The sequence below is a fragment of the Chenopodium album genome, chromosome 13, assembly GCF_948465745.1.
Source record: "Chenopodium album chromosome 13, dcCheAlbu1.1, whole genome shotgun sequence".
NCBI lineage: Eukaryota > Viridiplantae > Streptophyta > Magnoliopsida > Caryophyllales > Amaranthaceae > Chenopodium > Chenopodium album.
In genome coordinates, this window is record NC_137846.1 from 38724493 (window position 1) to 38748311 (window position 23819).

General features: G+C 35.8%; 2 protein-coding genes across 2 annotated transcripts; one reads left to right on the forward strand and one right to left on the reverse strand.

The window, feature by feature from the left end:
- Positions 1 to 307: 307 nt before the first annotated feature.
- On the reverse strand, positions 308 to 7083 carry LOC145575481 (uncharacterized). The gene is made up of 5 exons (XM_081633347.1): positions 6997 to 7083; positions 5861 to 6846; positions 4954 to 5015; positions 3731 to 4807; positions 308 to 3639 (listed from the first exon to the last, which is right to left on the reverse strand). The coding sequence occupies exons 1-5, from the start codon at positions 7081 to 7083 to the stop codon at positions 308 to 310; spliced, it is 5544 nt and encodes a 1847-aa protein (XP_081489473.1).
- A 4483-nt stretch (positions 7084 to 11566) lies between these two features.
- On the forward strand, positions 11567 to 20843 carry LOC145574748 (E3 ubiquitin-protein ligase DA2L-like). Its single transcript, XM_081632601.1, has 8 exons — positions 11567 to 11879; positions 12186 to 12569; positions 13203 to 13254; positions 13358 to 13403; positions 13528 to 13609; positions 13741 to 13970; positions 17902 to 17968; positions 19839 to 20843. Exons 2-8 carry the CDS (start codon positions 12375 to 12377, stop codon positions 20754 to 20756), a joined length of 1590 nt encoding a protein of 529 aa, XP_081488727.1. The 5' UTR covers positions 11567 to 11879; positions 12186 to 12374; the 3' UTR covers positions 20757 to 20843.
- Positions 20844 to 23819: the final 2976 nt, after the last annotated feature.

The window sequence follows — 23819 nt, forward strand, 5'->3', positions numbered from 1 at the left end:
AAAATGGAGCTTAAACTATCAGTTTTTCATCAACGCCAAGCAAGCACACTAATCAGTTGCTTTGCAATTCTGTGACCAGCAAAATATTCTTGGATCACTGTGTAGCAATAAAGAAATGCATTGTAGAAAATATCAGTATGCTGTAGAGGCTTACCAAAAAGCAGAATATCAGTTCTAGTTCAAGATCCTATACCTACTAACAATATACCTAAATGATGCCTAAATGATATTTTATGCTCTTATTATAGCAAATCAGCAATAGGCTTGCTATAATAAGAGCATAAAAACAGAAAACTTACTGATATACCTAAATGATGCCAGCTATGTGCAAAATATCATAAGAAACAACATTCTTGACATGACAAAAAGTGGACTGATCAGCATTCATGTCAGTTATAACACTGACATTAGCTGCTTGTCGAGCTCGGGATAGGGCAACATACAACTGACCATGTGAGAAGCATGATCTTGGTAGGTAAACAACAACTTTGTTAAGTGTTTGGCCTTGAGCTTTGTTGATAGTCATCGCAAAGCTAAGCTTTAAAGGAAATTGTTTCCTCTGAAACTGAAAAGGATAACCCGAAGATTCTGATGGTCTTAGATTAATCCTGGGAATTAACACATGTTCTCCTTTATGATGGCCAACAGCAATAACACATTCAATGAGATTTGGGAAAAACTTTTTGCATATAAGGCGCGTTCCATTGCATAGTCCAGATGATGGTAAGATGTTACGTAGTAGCATAACAGGACTATTTGGTTTCAATACAAGTTCATGAGGGCTCATTCCGCCAGGACAGAGTTTATTCAGAAATTCAGTGGGATAGATGTTACAATTATCATCAATCATTGAATCATAGCTCCTATAGGTTACTGCTTCACCTGGAAATTTTTCTATCAAGACTGTATTTATGGTATCCACATCATCATTGATTGGTGTAAGTATAGCTCGAGTTGTAAATATGTCTGCACTAAATGGAGGCATATCCATTTCTGGAAAAGCAACTGAAGTCAAATGCATATCTTGAGGTGTAGCAGCATCATAAGGCTGCACTATTTCTGCTGACAGCTGCACAAATGCATCTTCAGTGTCCTGTAATTGTCCATTCCCAAGTGCAAGCAAAAAGGCTGCATATGCTGGATCAAGTCTAGCTCGAATATTTTCTGTTAATCTAAATTTAACTAACAGCGGCCACAGAGCAGAACTAACCAAGCTAGCAGCAACTGCTTCGCGTTGTGTTCTCTTTGGCACAACAGGAAGAACCTGTCTGAAATCTCCTCCAAAGACAACAATTTTACCTCCAAATAATAAATTTGGATTACAAATATCCCTAAGCAACACATCAAGTGACTCAATATTTTCTTTTTTTGCCATCGAAGCCTCATCCCAAATGATGAGTGTTGTTTCTCTGAGTAGTGCTGCTAGGCTACTTTGTTTAGATACATTACAGGCAAGTGATTGAAGAGGATCAAGTGGAATCTTAAATCGCGAGTGGGCAGTTCTTCCAGAAGGGATATTAGCTGCAGCTATACCAGATGTTGTTGTTGGCAAGACAATTTTATTCATAAGCCTTATTTCTGCATATAGAGCATTATATAAAAAGGTCTTTCCTGTTCCACCTGGACCATCTATAAAAAATGCCCCATGTATTTGCTTTGTAACATGATCCATAATGACATTAAAAGCTTCTCGTTGAGCCTGATTCAATTGGTTCTTGCATTGCAGACATTGATCTAGTATTGGAGCATTCAATGCATCCTCTATATCCTTTGTTCTGCGTATCTCATCATCATCAGGCTGAACTAAATGGTCCAGTCCATATGTAGCAAGAGAGCTTCCCATTGATTCCAAAAACCATTCAACTGATTTAACAGTGAGATGCTTCACTTTTTGTGGATCAGAACCATAATTGTGTCTAAAATCCTCAGACAAAAAAGGGTAATATTTCATCCAGAGAGAGACAGGGTCACTGGGTTGGCAAAAGATAAGTACAGTAGCAAAGAGTTTTCGAACTGCAAGTGGCATCTGAACTGCACAGCCTTCTTTCAGACACAAATCAATCGAATCATCTTCTTCTAACAGTTTTAATTTAAGTGCAGCTTGATGAAAAGTGTCACATAAATGTCCATCAACTGTTCGCAAATATTCAAATGACTTAGGACCTTTTACATTGTGCAATAATAGTCTTAAATAGTATCTTTCTCCTTCTGAAGGTCCAACAAATGCCAATCTACCAATGACAATTTTTTTATTTTGCCGTTTATACCAACGTTTGTCAGATGCATCCCAACGATAGTGCTCCGAAAACTCATTATACAGCCAGCCTGTTCCAGGTAGCAACCTACAATTCATACGAAAAAACTCTGTAAGACAGGTCCTAGAACGCTTGTTATCTGAGACTACTAATGTAAGCTGTTCATGAGGCCTAAGCTGTATAATTTGTGAATTGGGTAGATGCACAGGTAGAGGCAAAACTGGTGGATGCATTTCATATAAGGCAAAACCAAAGAGGCGCCAAGCAGCTTCACAAGGAGAAACCCATCGACCTGACTGATACTGCTGTATTTCATCCTGGACAGGTGTAACATCTGCTGACTGAACCACTGTAAAAGATATTTTGTCATGACCCTTATAGACATATTTGTACAAATACTTGACGGCTTCTATAGTAGAGCACACTTCGACATTTAAGTGACAATCAAAATATGATGAAAGGTATGGGTTATATGGAATTACCCATCTATCATCCATGATTGCTTTTCGGATTGTAACAGTCTCTCCTGTGTCTCTTCTTCTATATAATGGATATCCATCACTACTATTTCTTGTTTCATCACAGTACTGCTTTGGATAACCATACTTACAACGATCACGACTTTCTTTGTGCTTCATGCAAGGACATTCAGGATCCAGATGACCACATGGACCATGCATCATGTGCTTGAGGACAACTTTCCTGAGATGCATGTTGTCAATAGATGGTATTTCAACGCAAACAAACTTATCAAAATCAGCAGGGCACTTGATTTTATAATCTTGCTTTAGAATGATTAGAAAATGGGCATGAGGTAAGCCCCTCTTCTGAAATTCAATCACATAGATCATTGCTGCTACTTCCCCAAACACCTTTTTCTCTTTAATCAAATGCTTTAAAGCAAGAACCTTTGCTCTAAAAATTCTTGCAACTATATCTGGCCTGTCTTGTGCCTTTTCTCCAACAGCTAGCTCTTGTTTAATCTCAGGCCAATTAGCATTGCAAGTCATTGTAACAAATAAATCTGGCTTACCAAATCGCTGGACTAAAGACATTGCATTTAGGTATCTCTTTTTGAGATCTCTAGGACCACCAATGAATGTCGGAGGCAAAATGACTCTATGACCCACATTTGCTGCACAGTTTTCACCACAATCAATAGTATCAAGGATCCCCTGATACAGATCTGCCCTTATTGCTTGTTGATTTCTACGAAAGAAATCTAGCCGTGTATTCTCAACCTTGACATACATATCCACTATGTATTGTTGAAAGCATCTGCCTGCTCTTAGCAACATGTTATTTGGCCTACATTGAAGTTTGTATGCATAGTATTCCCTTGCTGAAATATTTTTATCTGTCTTCAATGAGCCTCCATTTGCACCTACAAATGCAAAACTCAATTTTTAATTTTACAGACCAACAAAAGCAGAATTGAGCTACATTTCACAAATTAATGTTTTTTGTGTGAATACAGGAAATCACATGATCCTTTCCTTTTTGAAAGTGTGCATATTTTTTTCCCCTTTTACTACAACTGCATACTGAGTGTGTATATAGTTCTTGTGCATAATTAAAAGTGCAGAATATACTAACGTCTTGCTTTTTCTTCCAATAGGTCTTCTGCAGTATGAACACTGCAGGAAGAAACAGGATCAGGCTGTGATTGCAGTTGTTGCCTTCCACCCTGAGACATTTTTTTAAACCTTGCGTCCATCCACAATCACCATATGGAAAAAGTAGTGGATATTGCAACGGATCATAGCAGCCGTAATAGTGCATGATTCTATGACACGATTTTTTCCTCGACGAATCATTGTCATGTGAATCATCGTCAGATAAACCATCTTCTGATGAATCCTGTTCTGATGGTTCTTTTTTTGTTGTGACCAAAATGTGAGGGCTTTCAGCCTCACTTGAAGATGTATTTTCTGGCCATATGACAGCAACCTCATCAGTAGAAGGAGCATTGTAAACACGCTGATCTGGTACAGTTGTCTTATTTATTAGAATCTGTGTAGACTCAGTTATTTGGATCTCACCCAGTGAACGAAAGAATCTTGCATAAGGATTTACCTTAGTGACTTCCATGAGAATGGCTAACACATCTTCCCTTAACTCTGGAAAACAACCTAAGCGCTTTTTAGCTTCAAGTTCTCCATCATAAAAATAGAGTTGCATATATTTAGGCCCTTTTTTTCCAGGAAGTAGATAAGGAATATAATGATATAGCTGGCCATGTAGCTTAAAAACATAGATCCCTTTTTTAGTTTTAGCATCAAATTTCCCACCTAACGATGTAAATGCAAACATATTGTTATACAACCGTATGTATTGCCTGAAATGTTTAGCATCCTCATCCATAGAAGTCAATAGCCTTACAAGTGGTGCAGGATAATCATTTGCAGCAATCTGAACTTCACCATCACCACAGCAAAAGTGAGCTGTCTCAAACGCAAATTTCCGTGCTCTACACTTATAACACTCAGTAGATGAAGGAAGTTGATAGGGCTCTGAAGGTAGCTTCCTACCAATTGCTGCATCAGGAAGCTCTGCTCACCACAACATGTTTAAAAAATGTTCAAAAATGTGTAGCTTAGTCTAAACAGATGATATGCATATATAATACACATATATCTACATCTAAATGGTGTATACAAATGTAAAATGCTATAAAGATAAGCATAGACTGAATTACTTGTAACAGGATGCTTGGGTTTCGATATCTTTGCACGCTTTGCAGCAGGCACAGCCTGTATCCTACAGAAACAAGCATATTATGACATGCAACTGTTGCAGAATCTATTCTTCAATGTATAAAAAGCTTTTATTGCTTCAATTAACTGATTCATATCTAGAATTAAACACCTTCATATATGTATAGCTTCATCTGAGCCTATTTTATGTCAAAATGTATACCTTTGAATTCCATTTTGACATCCAGACTCTAAACTCTTAAGGAGTTTAGTGTTGTATCCTTTTGATGATGATGGTTCTCGTAGAAAACGATCTATAAGATAATAATTTTAAAAATGCACAGGTCAAAAAAGTAACCTTCAGTGTTATGCTTGCTTAAAAAGTAGGGGCTATATGTTACAGGACATACTCATATCCAAACAAAGTATAATTCTCTGCACCTAACTCACTGTAACCTTGTAGAGAAAGTCGTTGCAATGCTTAGCCTTCCATCAGTCCTGACTACCAAATATAACATGCAGTAAATAGGTAGACAATAACAATCTAGCACTTTAAGATATAAACACTATAAAAATAAGCAAACCAAAGCTTTGCATAATTTAGAATACCAAAACACAAGCTAAACAAGAATGATTTCAGCATATATACAGCAAAAGATATGATTAGTTTCATTACATAATTCCATGAAATAACATAACACCATATAAAAGCCTAGACATTGAATTGTCTTTCACAAAAGAAGGTGTACATAATGCCACCTGACATAGTCCTAACATCACAATAACAGCTAAAAGATAATCCTATTATAATCCTAGTACTATAGCAGTAACCTAGCTACATTAGTAAGCAAAAAAGAGCTAGGTGATACAGCAGCACACAGCATCAGGAATTAATTCTTCCTGGCAAACTTCACACGCTTATAGCATTCATCAAGATCTTCCAGCACTGGAAACACCAAAGCCATCTTACAACCGGAATCAGCAACAGGGGAGGTTTCAGCATATATGTGCTGCAAAAGACGCTTCTTGGGAGGCAGAGCAGGTGGAATAGACACCGGAACCTGAAATTCCTGTCCAAGTGGAGTAAGGCAGTCTTGTTCAATAAGAACAGTAGTAGGCTCCAGCTCCTCCTTAATTCCCAATACACGTTCCTTAACGCTTAAATAGCTCTCCCTTTCTAAAGAACATAAGATGGCATCAAACCTAGCTGTACTGACCTTATAATTAGCATCAACTATTACAAGGTTAAAGACATCACTAAGATAGTCCACAACCTTTCTAGCTAAGCTCTGCTTAGCAGCAGCTACAGTCCGACAATAATCACTAAACAGACATCGAAAACCTATTCCCTCTCTATGAGGCATGACAGTAAACCAGGAGGTGTATTCATCAGGAGAATGCTCAATGGTTTCAATTGGGGTGCACCTTATCTCAACAGTTCTGAAGATAGCCCTTAAAATAACAACAAAGTCCACCACAATCTTCTTGTGACTATCTTCAGTTTGAAAAGAAAAGTCCTCATTCATACACACCTTACGTTCCTCCTTTTCAATCCGTTCTAGCTCCTCCTTTTTAAACCAAAACAATTTGCCACAGCGATCATACATCTGCTTCCTTAAATAAGTCACATCCTCAACGACTATTTCATATTTTTTCATAAGATCATATACAGCTTTTCTAGCAGCAACTTCACAGGACTCTTCTACACTGCTAGTATACCCACCAATGTAAACAGATGCAATGGGACCGCAGTCTGTCCGAACCACCACACAAGCAATGCTTCCAGGCTCATCAACAAACTGGTAATCTGGATCAGGAAAGTTCAAGTAGCTGGTAATTTGCTTCAGAAGAGGACGAAACAGCATAACTACTCGTGTGGGTGGCAAGTCCATGACCTGTAAACATGGGTATAAAATTTTTAAATAGGTCCAAAATACCAAACATCATAGGCAACCCAAAGATAGATATGTAAATAGTTCCATCTACTTTTCTAAAGCACCAAATCAATCTAGAAGGCTAATCAATATTCCTGGAAATAGTTCTACAGAACCAATTGAAATCAGCAACTCCAAACATATAACAGAATAAAAGGCACCTGACATTCTATAAAGCAGCAACATAGCTGCATACATTGATAGCCATAACCTATACCTAAAACAGGACACTTCCTATACATGATCTAAAAACCTCCTCTTATTTTCAAAAAAACAAAAGAATGATTAACTGTCCATAACAATAGCACATTTACTAATAGCCAACAATTCATAACTTTTAAACAAAAACCATAACTATAGCATATAAAGCAAGTCCACATGTCCTAATCACATGATTACTGATAGAAGGAATATAATCTCCTAAGCCCTTTTTTTATATATATAAACAAAAAAACAGAAATAGGTTGGAAACCATAACCAAAAAAGCAGAATCACCCTACACTTGAAATGCATAGGGTTCTCCAAACAACACATGACATGAAATCAATCAACTAACCACTAATAACCTACATTCCAAACAACATAGACCCCCCTTAACAACACATAATATAATTTACGCAGCAACACCGCATAAGACACTTACCCCTCCTATCAAGACACAACATATACCCATCAAAACAACTAAATAAATCACCATACCTTATGACAACTCAAGAGCACATTTCATCACAAAGTTACAATAAATTAGCAACACTTTATTTCACAGAGCAAATCAGAATCGAGTCATCAAAAAACCAACATAAACAACATATTCATCTATATTCCAATTACACTAATATATCTAGTATGTCCTTGCCACAATCCTTCAATACATGGAATTGTCCTTTGTCATGGATAGTCAAGATCTTGGTCCATTAGATTATTGGCAATCGTTGCATACATCATAATAATAATGTAATAACGAAGAAGATACATATGCACCAAACACATTTATCCCAAACAATTAATACAATTTAAATTACCTGATCTTTCTTTTCCTAGAACTAATCACTCTGAAATGAGTTTCTAGTACCACCAAGAGAAGAAAATCAAATTTGTGAGCAAAAGTGCAAGTGACAGGCAGACCACAAAAAGGAAAACACTTCTATATATATATATCTAATAGAGGAACACACACAATGAATTTTTCTAATACTTTTTGTATCACCCAAAAAGTACAACGTAAGACTAAATGTCTACACATTCTCAAAGACCATTGACAGTCAAAGAAACAAAGACAATGGTACACTATAATAGGCCTTAAAACATGGAAGACCACATTCTTGCAAGCAACAATTCTCATTGACTGTATCCTCTACACTAAGCCACACAACAAAGTGGTTTACCACTAATTATAACCACCATCCTTCCCAAATCAATTCCTAACAAAACTACTAATCATCAACTAACAAAAAAAAACACAAAACACCCAAAAAGGAAGGTCAAAAATAAGGAACCAACAAATCAAAGGCCAGGCAATAAACACGTGACAAACTAATACATAATACAAATGATTAAAGGGAAACCCCAAAAAAAAAAAAAGGAAAAAAAATTTTTAAAAATTAATAATAAACAACACGTGGAGAAATCAATCAACTAAACTTACTAAACTTAATATATTATTAGATGGGACCCCAACTTAATAAACCCCCAAAAAATTAACAAACTTAATAAACAAATAACATAATAACAAAACCAAATAATATAATCAATCAAATAAACCTAATAAACCCCCCCCCCCCCAACAAAAAAAAAATAAAAAAAAAAATAAAAAAAACAACACGAAAATTCCAAAAAGAAAGGAACACTTTTATTAGATGGGACCCACACCCCACGCCAACTACCTACTGCGCTTTTTCCGTGTAAAAGAAGAAAACCAAAAGAAAGGAAAGAAGGCTAAATTCGGAAACACACTGTGCATGTAAGAAGGAAAGAAGGGTAAAAACGGAAATACACTGTAGATTTGGAATAGTAACACAAGTTCTGGCTTTTAAAAGGGTAGAGATATCATGTTTGATAGTTAGCTTAGATGGCTATATACTCAATTTTGTTGCAAGTGGTATGGGGTTCAAATCCTCTTATCATCATATTTCTTTATTTTTTTATTTAGTGATGGTGTGACATGTGGAGATGTTGGGTAGATGACATGGCGCTGTCACATGTTTGTGAAATGACGTGGCGTCACGAATTGTTGGTGAAGTGACGTGGCGTAATTTGGAAGAGGCTACGTGGCACGTATACGTTTTTATAAACGCCTTTTAATAGATTAGTATAGATAGATAGTTCGTAGGAAAATATGATGTTTCCTACCGAACCTACTATGACATACTACAAAATAATAAAGTTTACTAACAACCTTGTCGTTTTATTATTATTTTTTTATTTTATTTTATTTTTTTTCTTGATTATTAAAGAATATACTCAAATCTTTATATTTGTAGGGAATAATACCATTATACCAATATAACTTGATATTCAAATTGCTACAAAATGCTCACAAATTACTATTAGAAAAACAATATATACTAGCTCCATTTTTTTAGTTGACACGTTTTGACTTTAGCACTATTCACACACCTCTTCTTTACCGTGTTTTGTGATTTATAAGTAATGAAAAATATAATCATATGGGGTCTTGTTAGATTCGTCCCGAGATATATTTTGAAGATATCAACTTTTTATAATTTTTGCTTTTCGATAATTAAATATATTAATGATTGAAATTGTGCAATGACAAATGTGACTAAAGAAACGTGTCAACTAAAAAGAAACGGAGGAAATATCATACATCTCATGCTCCGTGAAAATAGGATAGTACACCCGGGTGCACCATATCCCTGAAAGCGGAAAGAACATACGGTTATTTGATAAAGAACATACCATGTTTGACAAAGAACATACTTATGTTTGACAAAGAACATATCCATACATGTTTGATAAGATGTTCTTTTATACTTATAATCTTTAAGATATGTTGATTAAACATGTTTTTTGGGTTTCAATAATATAAAGTATGTTCTTTAAATTTGGCTCGTATGTTCTTTGAGGTAATGAGTAACGCACAAATTTTTTTCATTTTTTTTATTATTATCGTATGTTTTTTTTCATTTTTTGTTTTTTGTAGAGAAAGAAAACTATTTTTGGGGAAATGATATATTTAATAAAGATTTTTTCCGTTAATGTGTAATTTTTCATAAAATTTTAATAAAGTTTTATCACGTTCTTTTTGTAATGTTTTTATGTTATTTATTAATGCATGTTCATTGTTAAACATAAACATGTTCTTTTTTTAAAAAAACTGCACGTTCTTTTTCGAACATCTAAATGCTCATGGTGCACCCGGGTGCACAGATCATGCATTTACGCTCCGCTACATGTTAGAAAGATTCTGAAAAAAAGTAATTCATTTTTTGTGTATAGGCACCATTTCCTCAATCATCGTATCAACACCTCTCACATATCATTTAGTCCAACTACACAAGCCACCACTTAAAAGCAGAGAAAAAAGGTAAAGAAATCCCCTACTCCAGTCCCAACCATAAGCAATTGTTCCGTCTGAATTTAGGGGTCGTTTGGTTGGGGTATTCATCAAAAGGAAAGGGAATCAACCACCCTAATTCCCTTTGTTGTTGTTTGTTCGTCGTTTTGTCCCATTCCCTTTACCCCCTCCATTCCCCCAAATCCTTTTAAGGGGCCGTTTGGTTGGAGGTATTTATCAAAAGGAAAGGGAATCAACCACCCTGATTCCCTTTGTTGCTGTTTGTTAGTCATTTTTTTCCATTCCCTTTACCCCCTCCATTCCCCCAAATCCTTTTAAGTTCATTCCCCACCCCCTAGGTATTTCCATTCCCATTCCCTACCACCACCACACCACCACCTTCCTACCTACCCACGTCACCGGAAAACCCAACCACCTTCCTACCTAACCCTCGCCGCCTGTCCCCTCCCCTACAAAAACATTCCCCTGGCTGTCGTCATCCCTCCTCCGCCACTCGCTGACCTTGAAAATCTTCCTAGACCCCTCGTCGGAACACGCTGCACCCTCGTCGGAGGTTGTCGCACCTCCCCCATCGCTGCCCCTATTTCGATTGAGTGAAGTTCAATTGAAAATCTTCGTAGACCCCTCGTCGGAAAACGCTGTCCATGTTCACACCTCCTTCATTGGTTTCTACTTTCTATGGTTTTTTCGGGTTAAGGGAAGTTTTTCGGGGCTGGGGAAGGTTTTGCGATGGGCGGGGAGAGCTTGCGAGGGGTGGGGATGGCCGGAGAAGGGAGGCGAATGGTGAGGGAGGTGCGGCGAGTGGTTTGGTGGCTGGAAACATTGGAGATTGAAGCTTTCAGGTGGCTGTGTGGTGATGGTGTGGTGGTGGGACTGGTGGGTCTCATTCCCTTTGTTTTCTAAACAAACAACATACAAAATTTTAGGTATTTTCATTCCATTCTTTGTCTTTTCCTTTGTTCATTCCATTTCGATTAACCCGTGTGAACCAAACGGCCCTTTACTCGCTTGATAATCCTTCCTACTTCCTACGTATTATTACCCTTATTTAATGCATCTGCACAAAGTCAAGATATATGGTAAACAAAAAAATAAAAAAATACAGTAAAAATAACAATAAACAAACATCCATTTTGTCCTAAGACGATTCCTTCCTTAGTCTGCTACTCAATCGTTCGTGTCGAGGCTTCCTTGCTTCTCCTCTCTTCTCTTCTTCTTTTTACCATTTTCTCTCTCCTCCTCTTTGCCGTCGTCGTATTATAGCAGAAAAACAGAGCACAAAACAAACCCCGATACCAAACAAACTCACCTCTTAACACAAAAAGAATTTCTTCACTTTCTCTCTCTTCAATTTTTCTCTCTTCTCAATTTTTCTCAGATTTCCGAAACTTCGAATATCTGATCTTCTTCCACGGCTTCACTTCCCCCAATTTCCCTCTTTTTCTCTCTCCTCCAGGTTTGCCTCTTCTTCCCGCTTTTTTATTCTCTTTTTTCATTTTTGTTTTTATCTTATTACCATTTTTCTTACTTTTTTTGATGGTTTTTTTTTTTTTTTTTTTTTTTTTTTGGGGTTAATTTTCGAGTTATACTTCTAAAAAATGGAAATTATTCTTCTACTTTTGTTTTTCAATTCTGGGTATTTATTTTTAATTTATTTTTTATTATTTTTTAAGCTATCCCCAAGTTTGATGTGGCGTGTTTTTTTATTTTTTATATACGTTTTCTTGTAATTTGTTTTGATTCTTGATTTTTTTGTTTGCAGGGATGCCATCCGAGTTGAGTTTGATAGTGAATTCAGTTTTTCGAGTTGAAAAACAATATAAAAATGTTGGATTTTATAGCATAATATTTAGGGTTTTTGGATTAGTTTAATTGAAGTGATTTCGTTGTTTGTTGGTGAGAAATTAAAGGGAATAAACTGTGATTTTGTTTCCAATCTAGTTTTGGGTTGATGGGGAATAAGCTGGGGAAGAGGCGACAGGTGGTGGATGAGAAGTATACAAGGCCTCAAGGGTTGTATCAGATCAAAGATGTTGATTATAAGAAGCTTAGGAAGCTTATACTCGAATCGAAGCTTGCCCCGTGCTATCCCGGAGGCGACGAGTGCGATTGCGGCATGTTTGAAGAATGCCCCATCTGTTTTTTGGTTTGTATCGTTTCTACTTTGGTCATTTGATTGAATATGTTGTCTGTGTGTATTTTTGGGGTTTCATATGGTTGTTGCTAGGCCAGAATTCCGGTAGGGAGGGGGGAGGATGATTTGCTTAATCTAATTATACTTTTGTATATCTTTTAGATATTTGTTGGTTTCCCCCCTTGGTTTCATATGCTTGATTAGTTGTGAGCTTGGTTTACTTGGACTTGTGTACCCATGTTTCAAGGGTCCGACTTGGCTATTTTGTGATTATTGCCCATGATTTTGAACCAACATGAAGTGTCTAAGTGTCCTAAACATGTCTGAGTGTCAAGGTTGTGAGGCTTAGAATATTCTATTTTTGGAGGTCACGAATTCAGCATCAATTTTGGTAGTGTTATTAGAACAGGATGAATTGCTTGTTGTCTAGAATGCAATTCTGTTTGGCTATTATAAAAAGAATAGTGTTGATGTAGACTGTCTATAGCCCTTTATCTCTATGTTCTCATGTATAAATTTGTTTTTGAAATAAAGGAAATTTGTTCACTTTTATTTGTGGAAATTTTACCCTTGCTTTTCCCCATTTCTTAAGGATTGTAGATTGATTATAGGACGTTTCTAAGTTTAACTGTTTTGTCCTTGCAGTATTATCCTACTCTCAACCGGTCCAGATGTTGTATGAAAAGCATATGTACAGGTACCTGTTAATAGTCTTTGTATGTCTATTTTCGTATCAATAAATGGAAGTTGGTGGTTAGGATATCAAATGTATTTGGCTTATCTGTCTCATTTGTTGGCAGAGTGTTTTCTACAGATGAAGAATCCAAATTCAACTAGACCTACTCAGTATCCTTCTTTATGATTTCCCCTATTCTATTATGTTTGTAATGTTAAATTCAATACACAGGATTGGATTTTCTAATTGGTTTCATCAGGCTGAGACACTTGACTTCCCTTAACTTGTATATAGATGTCCGTTCTGTAAAACTTCAAATTATGCTGTGGAGTACAGGGGAGGAAAGTCAAAGGAGGAGAGGGGAATGGAGCAAATCGTAAGACATGCTTTTGTGACATGCTTGTCGTACTCTTTTCTCATGTTACTGGGATTGGTGCTTATAGTAGTTGCCAATTGCTAGTTGGTTTTGTAGACAGGCACTTATGTTTCTGTTGGACACTTTAACAGGAAGAACAGAAGGTTATTGAAGCCAAGATTCGGATGCGGCAGCAGCAGATTGAAGAGGAAGAGGAAAGACAACATGGAAAAGAAGAAACGAGCCCTTCAGATAGAGAGCCTCAGACAGATAATATTGGTTGTAGCACATCTGGTGGTATAGAGTGTGAAGAAACAGCCCCTTCTCAAGATTCAAGTGGTACACAAATTCTCAGACAACCCCAGTATACCAGACATGGCAGGTGCGTCATTGATTGGCATCTTAAATTTGGGGCACTATGTTTTAGCTAGTTATATGCTTACCTGTGATAATTTTTCCTGATGTTCTGAAGTCCGAAATGGTATTATGTGTTTTTTTAATTATATCTCCAGTAAAGGCTGTTCATATGTAGATTTTAAATTGAATACAAGAAAAGATCTTGCTGCCTTCTTTTTTTGGCTTTCTTCTCTATTGTCAATACTTTATTATAATTTTTATGTGATGCAGTTTGGAATGTAATAAGGAATACTTAGGAAAGTCTATCTAACATCTCTAAGCCTTTCTTATCCAAAGTGGACAAAGACAAAGCTTTTTAGTAGCTTCCTAGGTGAAGATTTCCTGGTTTAATCTAAATGCCTGTTGGTAAAGTAGTATAAATTCAGCTGAGTGGAATGCGGTTGTTATTGGTGGGAATATGCGGTAAGATTTAATGTATTAGAAAGTGGCTGACCATTGAATCTCTCATCTGTTAGCAATTATTTTCTTTCTGTCACATGCCTTATGACTAATTAGTTTGATTAGAAATATGTATAGCTGCAATACAAGTTAAAACAAGGTAGTTGAGCACAAATAATGTCAGAATGGAAGGGGGAAATTATTGCGAAAATGCTCCTAACTCAATCAAACATATATGTTAAAATGGAGGAAGAGTGGATAATCCAATCCCATCGAGATGCTTCCTGTCTTTTGTTATTTTGTTTTGAATAAGTTTTTTTTTAATGGTGCCAATCCTGTCAAAAGGATGTTAAATATATACAAAATTATACATATGTATTTTCTAATATGCTTATAATCCATATAGGATGCTCCTATATGATTTTCTTGTTACGATTTGATGACGGTATTGGAATGGCAGTCACCTGTTATTTTTGTAGCTTTATCATTGCTACTGTTTCCAGAGAAACTGATACGGTGCCATGGGAAAAGATAAGAATTCAGCTGCTACTATTTTTTGAGCGATTTGAGGACTAGGCGATATTAAGGAGGGTTGTTCAGGGATAGTATACCAAAATTCCATGGAAGCATAAATTGCATGAGATGTTATGCCTTTGCGTGTGAAGAGTGGATTGATCCTGCATAAGCATTTGCAATTTATGCTGAGGGAAGGAATAAAACCTCTGTTTGGCAAGTTACCTTGACCAATATTATCCCATTTGCCAAGATATTGATGATAATGGTGATGAAGAAGTCATCATCCTTAAGTACTCATACTTGCAACAAGTGGGAGCAAAATAAGTTGGGACAAGTGTAATTCATAAAGTGAACTGAGCTTCTTCATGAGAAACTGTCCAAATTTTGGTTTCAAATTTTCTCCAATTATTTACTTCACTAATTTGAGAATAAATGAAATGTATGACAGGATTGATTTCCATTTCAGAGTTCCTTTGGTATTTACTTTCTTATCATGAGAACCTGTCCTTGTATTTCTAATTGCAAACTTTTCCTTCTGACTTATCTCTGTTGACATACACTTATAATTTTCTCAATGCGTGCCATTTAAGAGTGGAATAAATAATTGGTAATAATATTTGACTTGGATTGTAGGTCTCTATTCCTTGCTGAAATAAAAGGTGTATCATGTATCTGGATATAAAATTACTGTTTTTTGTAGTAATACTTAGGTAAAATGAAATATAGTTTATTAGCATAATACCTCCAAAAATTGAAAGATCTCATATGTATGATTGTACAAAGGTGTGCAAGTGAACGCTGTTAGTTTTGGACTCATTCATAGCTAGTACTTGTCAGTTACCTATCAAGAAAAACTTGAAGTAGAGAAAAGTAGAATATGCTTGCATTGGACTTTGATAGTCGATCAGGATGTGTAGTTCAGTTTTAAGTTTGTTCAAGTTTTCTGACATGGTATCTTTAAGCTTTCATAGTGATCGATCTTTCTCTTGTTAAATGTGTGATGTTGACCTTACGATGGGTTCCATGAAAAGTTTTTAATATCTGCTTAATCACTTGTCAAACGTAAACATTGTCGAATCATGAATTTCTAATTCTATTTTCAGTTCTTATTTAAGACTGGTGATTCATTTCCTTTTTTTTTTCTTTTTAAGTTATTATGACAGCTTGCCTACGAAAATTCATGAACTTTCCATGACTTGATTATAGGATAATATGACAATGTATGGAATTTGTCTTGATACATGGACATCTACAGTAGACTTTGGTACTGACTACTGAATTGGCATACAGACCTCAATAGTAGGCATGGATCTGAAGAGCCTTATGACTGTTTAACTTGCTGCGACCAATAGCCTTCAGATCATATTTAAGGAGAGGAGAGAGAAAGTGTAGTTGCTCAAAGCTCTTTTTTTGTGGGAATTTTTTTGTTTAGGGGAGGGGGGTGTTTAAATTTCTTATGTTGTTTGATCTTCATTGTGATTATTTGGGTAAGACTAAACACAGTGTATTTGTCAGTGTACCTACGTAAATATGACCTAGTACGAATTCAGTTTTGTTTTTTTTTTTTTTTTTTTTTTTGTGGGGGGGGGTTAAAGCTGATTTGTTGTTTGATTTGATCCTCATTATCATTATTGGATAAAACTAAGGCCTCCACATGCCTCTGTAGATATGTTACCCAAATATGGTGTATTTGTCAGTGTACCAATGTAAATGACCAGCACGAATTCAGTTATGTCATAAGGGTTGGGTACAATAATTTGCACTCAGATACTACTACTGTGCATACAAACCAGAGATCAGTGATAAGGAGAGGGAGATCTGGGTGAAAATTGGTTTTCAAGATTTTCGTATAATTGTTAAAATTGAAATTTTGTAAGATCTAGGATTTGAAAGAAAATGCATGGATTTGACAATTTATGATGAAGGTTCACCATAGATGTAAGAAGACTTTTGGGCTTTTGTTTTTAGGTAGAGGGTGGAGAGGCCAGTCCATATTGATGGCCAGAGCTCTGGATCTGTTCGCCTACTCCAGCAGCGGTCGTCCATTTGTTTTGCTCAATGCTTTTCAATCCTTGGTGTGTTGGTTGGACTTATTTTCTCTCCTTTACAGTTTTTGTTGTACTCCTGAGCTTGCCAGGATCTGAAGTTATGATTTCAGATTATCGTCTTGGTTATTCAGGTGGTAGGTAATTAGGCATATGTATGTATGTGTGGAATCATACATATACCGAAACCTCATTACCTGCATGGAATTTGATAGGCCGTTAATACGTGGAAATTTTGTTATATGTCAGTAAAAAAATAAAATGGTCAAAGCTGATCTATGAATAGGGCAAAAAGTCAAAGTGTTTTTTTTTTTTTTTATAAAAAAAATAATTCTTGTGTTCCCTTAGGCTCACTAACTTTCCCCCCCCCCCCCACCAAAATATATATATATATATATATATATATATATATATATATATATATATATATATATATATATATATATATATCTTTGGATATGGTGCTACTCTGACATGATTATCTGACAATTGTGATTTACAATTTGGGCTCCAGCCACACCCATTTAATAGGATTTCCTTTGCCATGTATCCATTAACATCATTGTTTATCTTCTGTACTGCTTTCTGGTTTGTTGTGGGGGGCCTTTATAGCACTTTATATCAGAACATCATTCTTTAAATAATAGTTAATTCCGCTTGTAATCTGTTGAAAACCACGAGTTAACTCTCATTCAGGTCCTTTTCTTCTTGGTGGTGCGGTCAACAATTGTCCGTAGTGCCATAATTTAGGGTACCTGTCTCAAGTTTGGAACTTTTATTACTTTGCTTATTTGCAAATAGGGGTTTAGTTTGTGTACTTGAATCTTACTTTCTTTATAGTAATATTGTTTAGTATTGGGATGTTTCTCCAGTTTGCTTCTGCTTAAAAATTGATTCAGTATCAACATTCAACTCTTCTACCTTATAAATCTTACTAATCTGCTGTTCTTGATGCAGGGATGATGAATTTGACCTGGATCTTGAAGATATTATGGTTATGGAAGCTATCTGGCTTTCTATACAGGTAATATTGAACCTTCAAGTATTAAGAAATGGATGCAATTAATCTAATATCTTCATCTTCTTATATACATTAAGTGATTAAGAAATGGCTGCAATAATCTAATATATTTGTCTTCTTATATACATTAAGCCCACCTATCAAATTTTACCGGAATAAATCCACCTTTTAAGATTCATTTTGAAAGCACACAAAGATTTCAAGATGAAAAATCTGATTCCTTGTGTGAATTTTCTTGAAAAGAATCAGATTGACTAATTTTCTCTAAGGTAAACTGTAAAACAGTGGCATTATCTTAATAAAGTCAGTAGCTCTTTGTCGATGGGTTCTCCCTTGTAAACTTTCAGTTGGAACTTTTATACATAGGATTTTGCTCTCATTTTGATATGTGACTATTTTTATTATTCATATGAATATATGATTGAAAAAGGTTATTTCAGTTGCTGAATCAGTACTTTTTGCCTCATAAAGGGTTGTTGATTCACTTAGTTATCTCTATCCTCTGTGAATTTGTAGAAATGACTATATTTACTTGTCTTGGGAGAAGACTCAAGAGTATTATTGAAATTTAGATGAATATATCAGTATATAAATACTTGGAAGTTCCTGGACTTATTATTCAACAAAATTATGCATGATTAGCATCTGTGTGTCTGTGTGCATGGCTCTCATCCGTCTGGTTGACATCTCCTTGGTGATGAAATATCTTATTCCTCTATCGTCTGTTTTGAGTGGTTTTTTTTTTTTTTTTTTTTTTTTTTAATAATAAATTTTGCATTCCCTTTGCTCCTTTAATTTTTTACACTTTGAATTTTATGGTCTCCAATTCACACCTTTGACCGCAAATAAATTCATTTAACTATGAATCAAAAACCTAACAATTTATATTGTGACAATTTATTTCAAGCTGAATCTAAAAAAGATCACATGATAAGATTTTAATGTTTGTAACTAGTTATTGGCCCAGGCGATGCCCCGGTACATCGTAAATTTATAATTAAGTTTGATCAAAATTAATAAAAAGGATTAATGTTAAACAATACGGATTATTAATAAGTGAGTGAAATATATACGGAGTAATAATCTATATGATCTTTCATCAATACATATTTAAAATAGGCATTTCAAATTTAAATTTGGAGGTTATACATATGAAGAGTTTTTCATGAAAATTAAACATTATAATAGAGAATTAAAGTGTGTTTTTTTTTTATTTTTTTATTTTTTATTTTTTACACATTACTACAATAATGCAGTGACAAAAGAATGATACACATAGGATGACACATGACGCACATATGGCACCAAATAATAAATAAGAGTGACACATGGCGTTAGCACGTTCCTGTGAGTTTTAAAATAATATAGATTTTAATTTTTTATAGTCAAAGATTTTAAAAGTTGACCATAAAAGTCAAAACGTGAAGAATAAAAATGAATCGCAGGAGTAATTTATAGACTTTAGAGCATATGATGCACACACAGACACAAACACAAGTGAAAATTGAAACATTGCCTTTTGTCTCAACTGAAATGCCTTGATCAGTCCTTAACAGCACTTTAGTGATCATTACCTGGCTGCTCACATGAGGCCTTGAGAAAAGGGCTTAGATTTGTGCTGTCTTATCCTTTAACAATAATGGGCTACTCTTGTTGGATTGTTTTTGAAAAAGATAGAAAAGGGTGCTAAGAGATACAGGTCTTTTTTCAGTGAGACTGATTCTTTTTCAATGTGAAAGCTTATAATCTTTGTAGTAATTAACCCTGATCCCTAAAATAGTACTCGATTGATTTGAAGAACTTTGTTTGTTTATTTTCACACCTGCTGATCTTTGTCTTCTGTACTGTTTGCCTTTTCCTCATGTTAATCTAGGAGAATGGAAGAGCAGAATATTCACCTTCTAATGATGCTGTGCCTGAGCAATATACAGTTGAAGATCGCCACATGTCACCAGTGACAGCACCAGTGGCTGGATCATCGTCATCCCCTTCTGGTGGTCTTGCTTGTGCAATTGCAGCCCTTGCCGAGCGCCAGCAATCTACTGGAGAATCTTCCACCAATTATAGCGAACCTGTATCACGGTTAGACATGATTCCGAGCAGTAGCAGGAGTTCGAAGAGGATGAAGAAGACTCAGAGAAGACATGCTGAAAGCTCTTCTAATAAGGAAATTTGTAATTCAAGGATGATAGCTGAAGGGTGTGAGGTTGGTCCTGCATTAGAGGTTACAGAAGTGGGGACTAGCTATGTTAACTCAGATGACTCTGAAGGTGAGGCTGTTATACTGCCACCACCACCACCTCCGCCACTAATGCATCATAGGTGGAACTCCAAGAGGGGAAAAAGTATCCAAAGAAAGTACTCTTTCGGGAGAGCCTCGTCCAAGAATTTGCATGATCGAAGGATGGTAGCAGAAGAGTGGGAGTTTGACCGTGGCTCAGAGGTTGCTGAGGCAGGGACCACTTATGCTAGCTCTGATGAGTCGAATGAGGACATTCAAGTCACTTCTCCGCCACTACAACCACAACCTCTGCCTCCATATGTAGTTGGAATGAGCAGTGGCTGTTCAGATGGGGAAGAAGATCATGTTGAGTACCTACTCCCTCCACCCCCACCCCCACCCCCACCCCCACCCCCACCACCACCATATGTTACAGATAGTGGCTTCCAGTCTTCGATCCCAGCCCCCATAGTTCCAGAGAGTTTCGAGGAACAGATGATGTTGGCCATGGCAGTTTCGCTTGCTGAGGCTCGAGCTAGGACTAGTGCTCAGGGAGTTGCATGGCACTAGGTTTAGTAATCATGATTGTATCCTGTTATCTCTCCACTCCCCATCTCTGCACCGGCTGTCCTGTTTCCATCAACAAAAATGCAAAAATACCCAAAAAAAAAAAGCAGCTCTTTGTCCTCCCCCTCTTAATCTTCACACACGTATGTATTAGGAAAACTGAAGAGCAGATTCAACGAGTGATAGGTTTGTTGGGTTTTATGGTATTTGAAATTATTAATGTGCCCCACGATTCCCCCCCCCCCCCCCCCCCTCCCCACTTTTCCTTTTCTTTTCTTTGCAGTTAATAAATGGTGTTGTAAGTCGTTTTCGAGGTGTATGATTGATTGTTAAGGCAATCTGGTCTTGCAATGTGGACCTGGCTAAGATTTCTGTGTCTCAAGCAAGCTTCTGATGGTAATAGGCTCTTGGAATGATCCCAAGCAATTTTTGGTGCTAGACTTAATTTGAAGTCTCAGTAACTAACTATAACCTCTGTTTTTTCTCTGGCAAATGTTACTCAAGTCACAGGTGGTGGTGTCAACATGAATCAACTCTTATGAATTTTTACGAATATAATTTGAACCAGGTGCAAGTTAATAAAGATTATCATGAAGGTCCCATTTAGTTAGATGTAATACATTTTCAATGGAAAATTTATATATTCATGGAAAAGTTCAATAGCAAATTATTAGTTTTATATCAAACCGAACGGGGCCAAAGTGAAAAAAAATTATTACTCCCTCCGTTTTTAAATGCTTGCTCTATTTTCCTTTTCCGGCCGTTTTTAAATACTCACTCCATTTTCTTATTTGGAAAACTTTTACAATATTTAATAGGGGTGAGCAAACCGGGTACCCGGTCAAAATTTTAGGACCCGGACTTGGAATTGGTTGGAACCGGGTCCTAAAATTTGGAACCGGAATTGGAATTGGTTTAACTGGGTCCTAAATTTAGGAATTGGAACCACCGGGTACCGGTTTTGGTTCCGGGTACCCACTTATGTATGTAATTTTTAAAATATAATACAAATTATAATTCTTATTTTAGTTAGTATCATTATTAGTGTTTAATACTTATATTTATATATGCATTAAGCTATTAATAATACTTTTTTATTTTACAAATTAGATACATTTAACATATTTTTATTATCTAAAATTTAGTTAGTTTAGGATATATTGGGTAACCGGGTACCCAACCGGTTCTGGTTCCAAAAAGTTGAGAATTGGAATTGGAATTGGTTATAACCGGGTCCTTAATTTATTACCCGGAATTGGAACCACCGGTCCATTCTCGGTTCCGGACCCGCCGGTTCCTGACCAATTCCGGTTCCAATTCCGGGTACCCGGAATTTTTGCTCACCCCTAATATTTAATTCATTTCTCACACTCAGTGGACTTAATATAATACTCTCTCTCCTCTTGTTCTTCCACTACTTTTGTTTTTTACAATTTTTTCTCAACTACCCACCACCTTCATATTTTATTACTTTCTCCAATTTCTCCTAAAACTCCATGCATGAAGAAATGGAGCAAGTATTTAAAAACGAAGGGAGTACATGATAAGGTGCAAGTACAAATAGCAATAGTTGTTCAATGAAATGAGAACTTCTTTGAAGAAATGGATTAGTGATGTGGTGTATATATTGAGACGATTATATAAGTTTCTGTTTTTAAATAAGTGTAATATTTATTGATACAGTGATACGTATGCCAATGCATAATTTTGATCAATCTTGTATAATTTTTTAGTTACAAAAAATTCTTTCTACGATTTTTTAAATTGCAGCATTTGCCTTTTTGGAAAGTTGCATATTAATTGGGCAAAGGCTACACATAAACTAAGTTTATGTGGGCCATGTATAAACCAATGACGTGGCAATATTTGATTGGTAAAAGGTTTGGGTCCCAAAAATAATATATTTTATTATTTCATTTAAATTTTAAACCAAAAAAATCAAATTATTGCAAATCAGTTTTATGTTTTCAATGCATAATGAATGACCCCCACATTCCCAACTAGGGGTGGCAATATCATCCAAACACAATGGATAACCATCCACCCGATCCAAATATATGGACGAAAACCCGAACTTAAGTGGATGACGGATGGATGATGGATGGGTTGGGTGACGGATCGGGTCGGATACGGATGATGATACATCCAACCCATCACCCGATCCATCACCCGACCCATCCATCCACCCGTTAAATTTATATATAAAAAAAATAAAAATAAATATTTTTTTTAATAAATTATTGTCTATTGTAGTGTTAGGAATTGACACTTGTTTTTAATTTAGTAAAAAGGAACGAGTATTAGAAGGATGTATAAAAGTTTTAATTAATTGATCATTTTTTTTTTCAAATCTCAATTTTAATTATTAAGGGTCCGTTTGGCATCGCTGTGGTTTTCTGTTTTTTGGTTTTTTGTTTTTTAAAAGTATATTACATATGTTACATAATGGATCAAAAAAAATTTAGACCTATTAAAATCATGATAATTTTGAAAACTGACAACAAAAAAGTGAAAACACCTTTTTCTTGTTTCCTGTTTTTGGTTTTTAGTTTTCAAAAAAACAGGAAACTGAAAACCAAAAATGATGCCAAACAAGCCCTAAAGTGCAAAGTTGTATATATATATATATTTCACCCGAATTATCACCCGATCTACTCGATTCATCCATGGATGACGGATGGATCGGATGTGGATGAAGGAAAATTAGGTGATGGATGGGTCGGGTGATGGATGGATTTTTGGCGGATGGAGGCGGATGACGCATCACCCGACCCACCTCCGATCCATTGCCATCCCTATTCCCAACCATCCTTTTCTCTCTCCTCTCATTTTTTTTTGCCTGATTAGTTTTTGGTCTTGTTTTTCTTTGATCTCTCTCTTCTTCTTCTTATTGTTCTTCATGTTCTTAACTTCAAATACAAACTTTTTTTTTTGTATTTTTTTTTTATACAATGTATATTATATTTCATGACTAATTCATCGCATATTAGCTTTGGCTAAAAATTTGCGTTTTGAATTTCGATTTTAACCATTTTGATTTTGTCTTTCTTCTCTCTCTTGTTATGT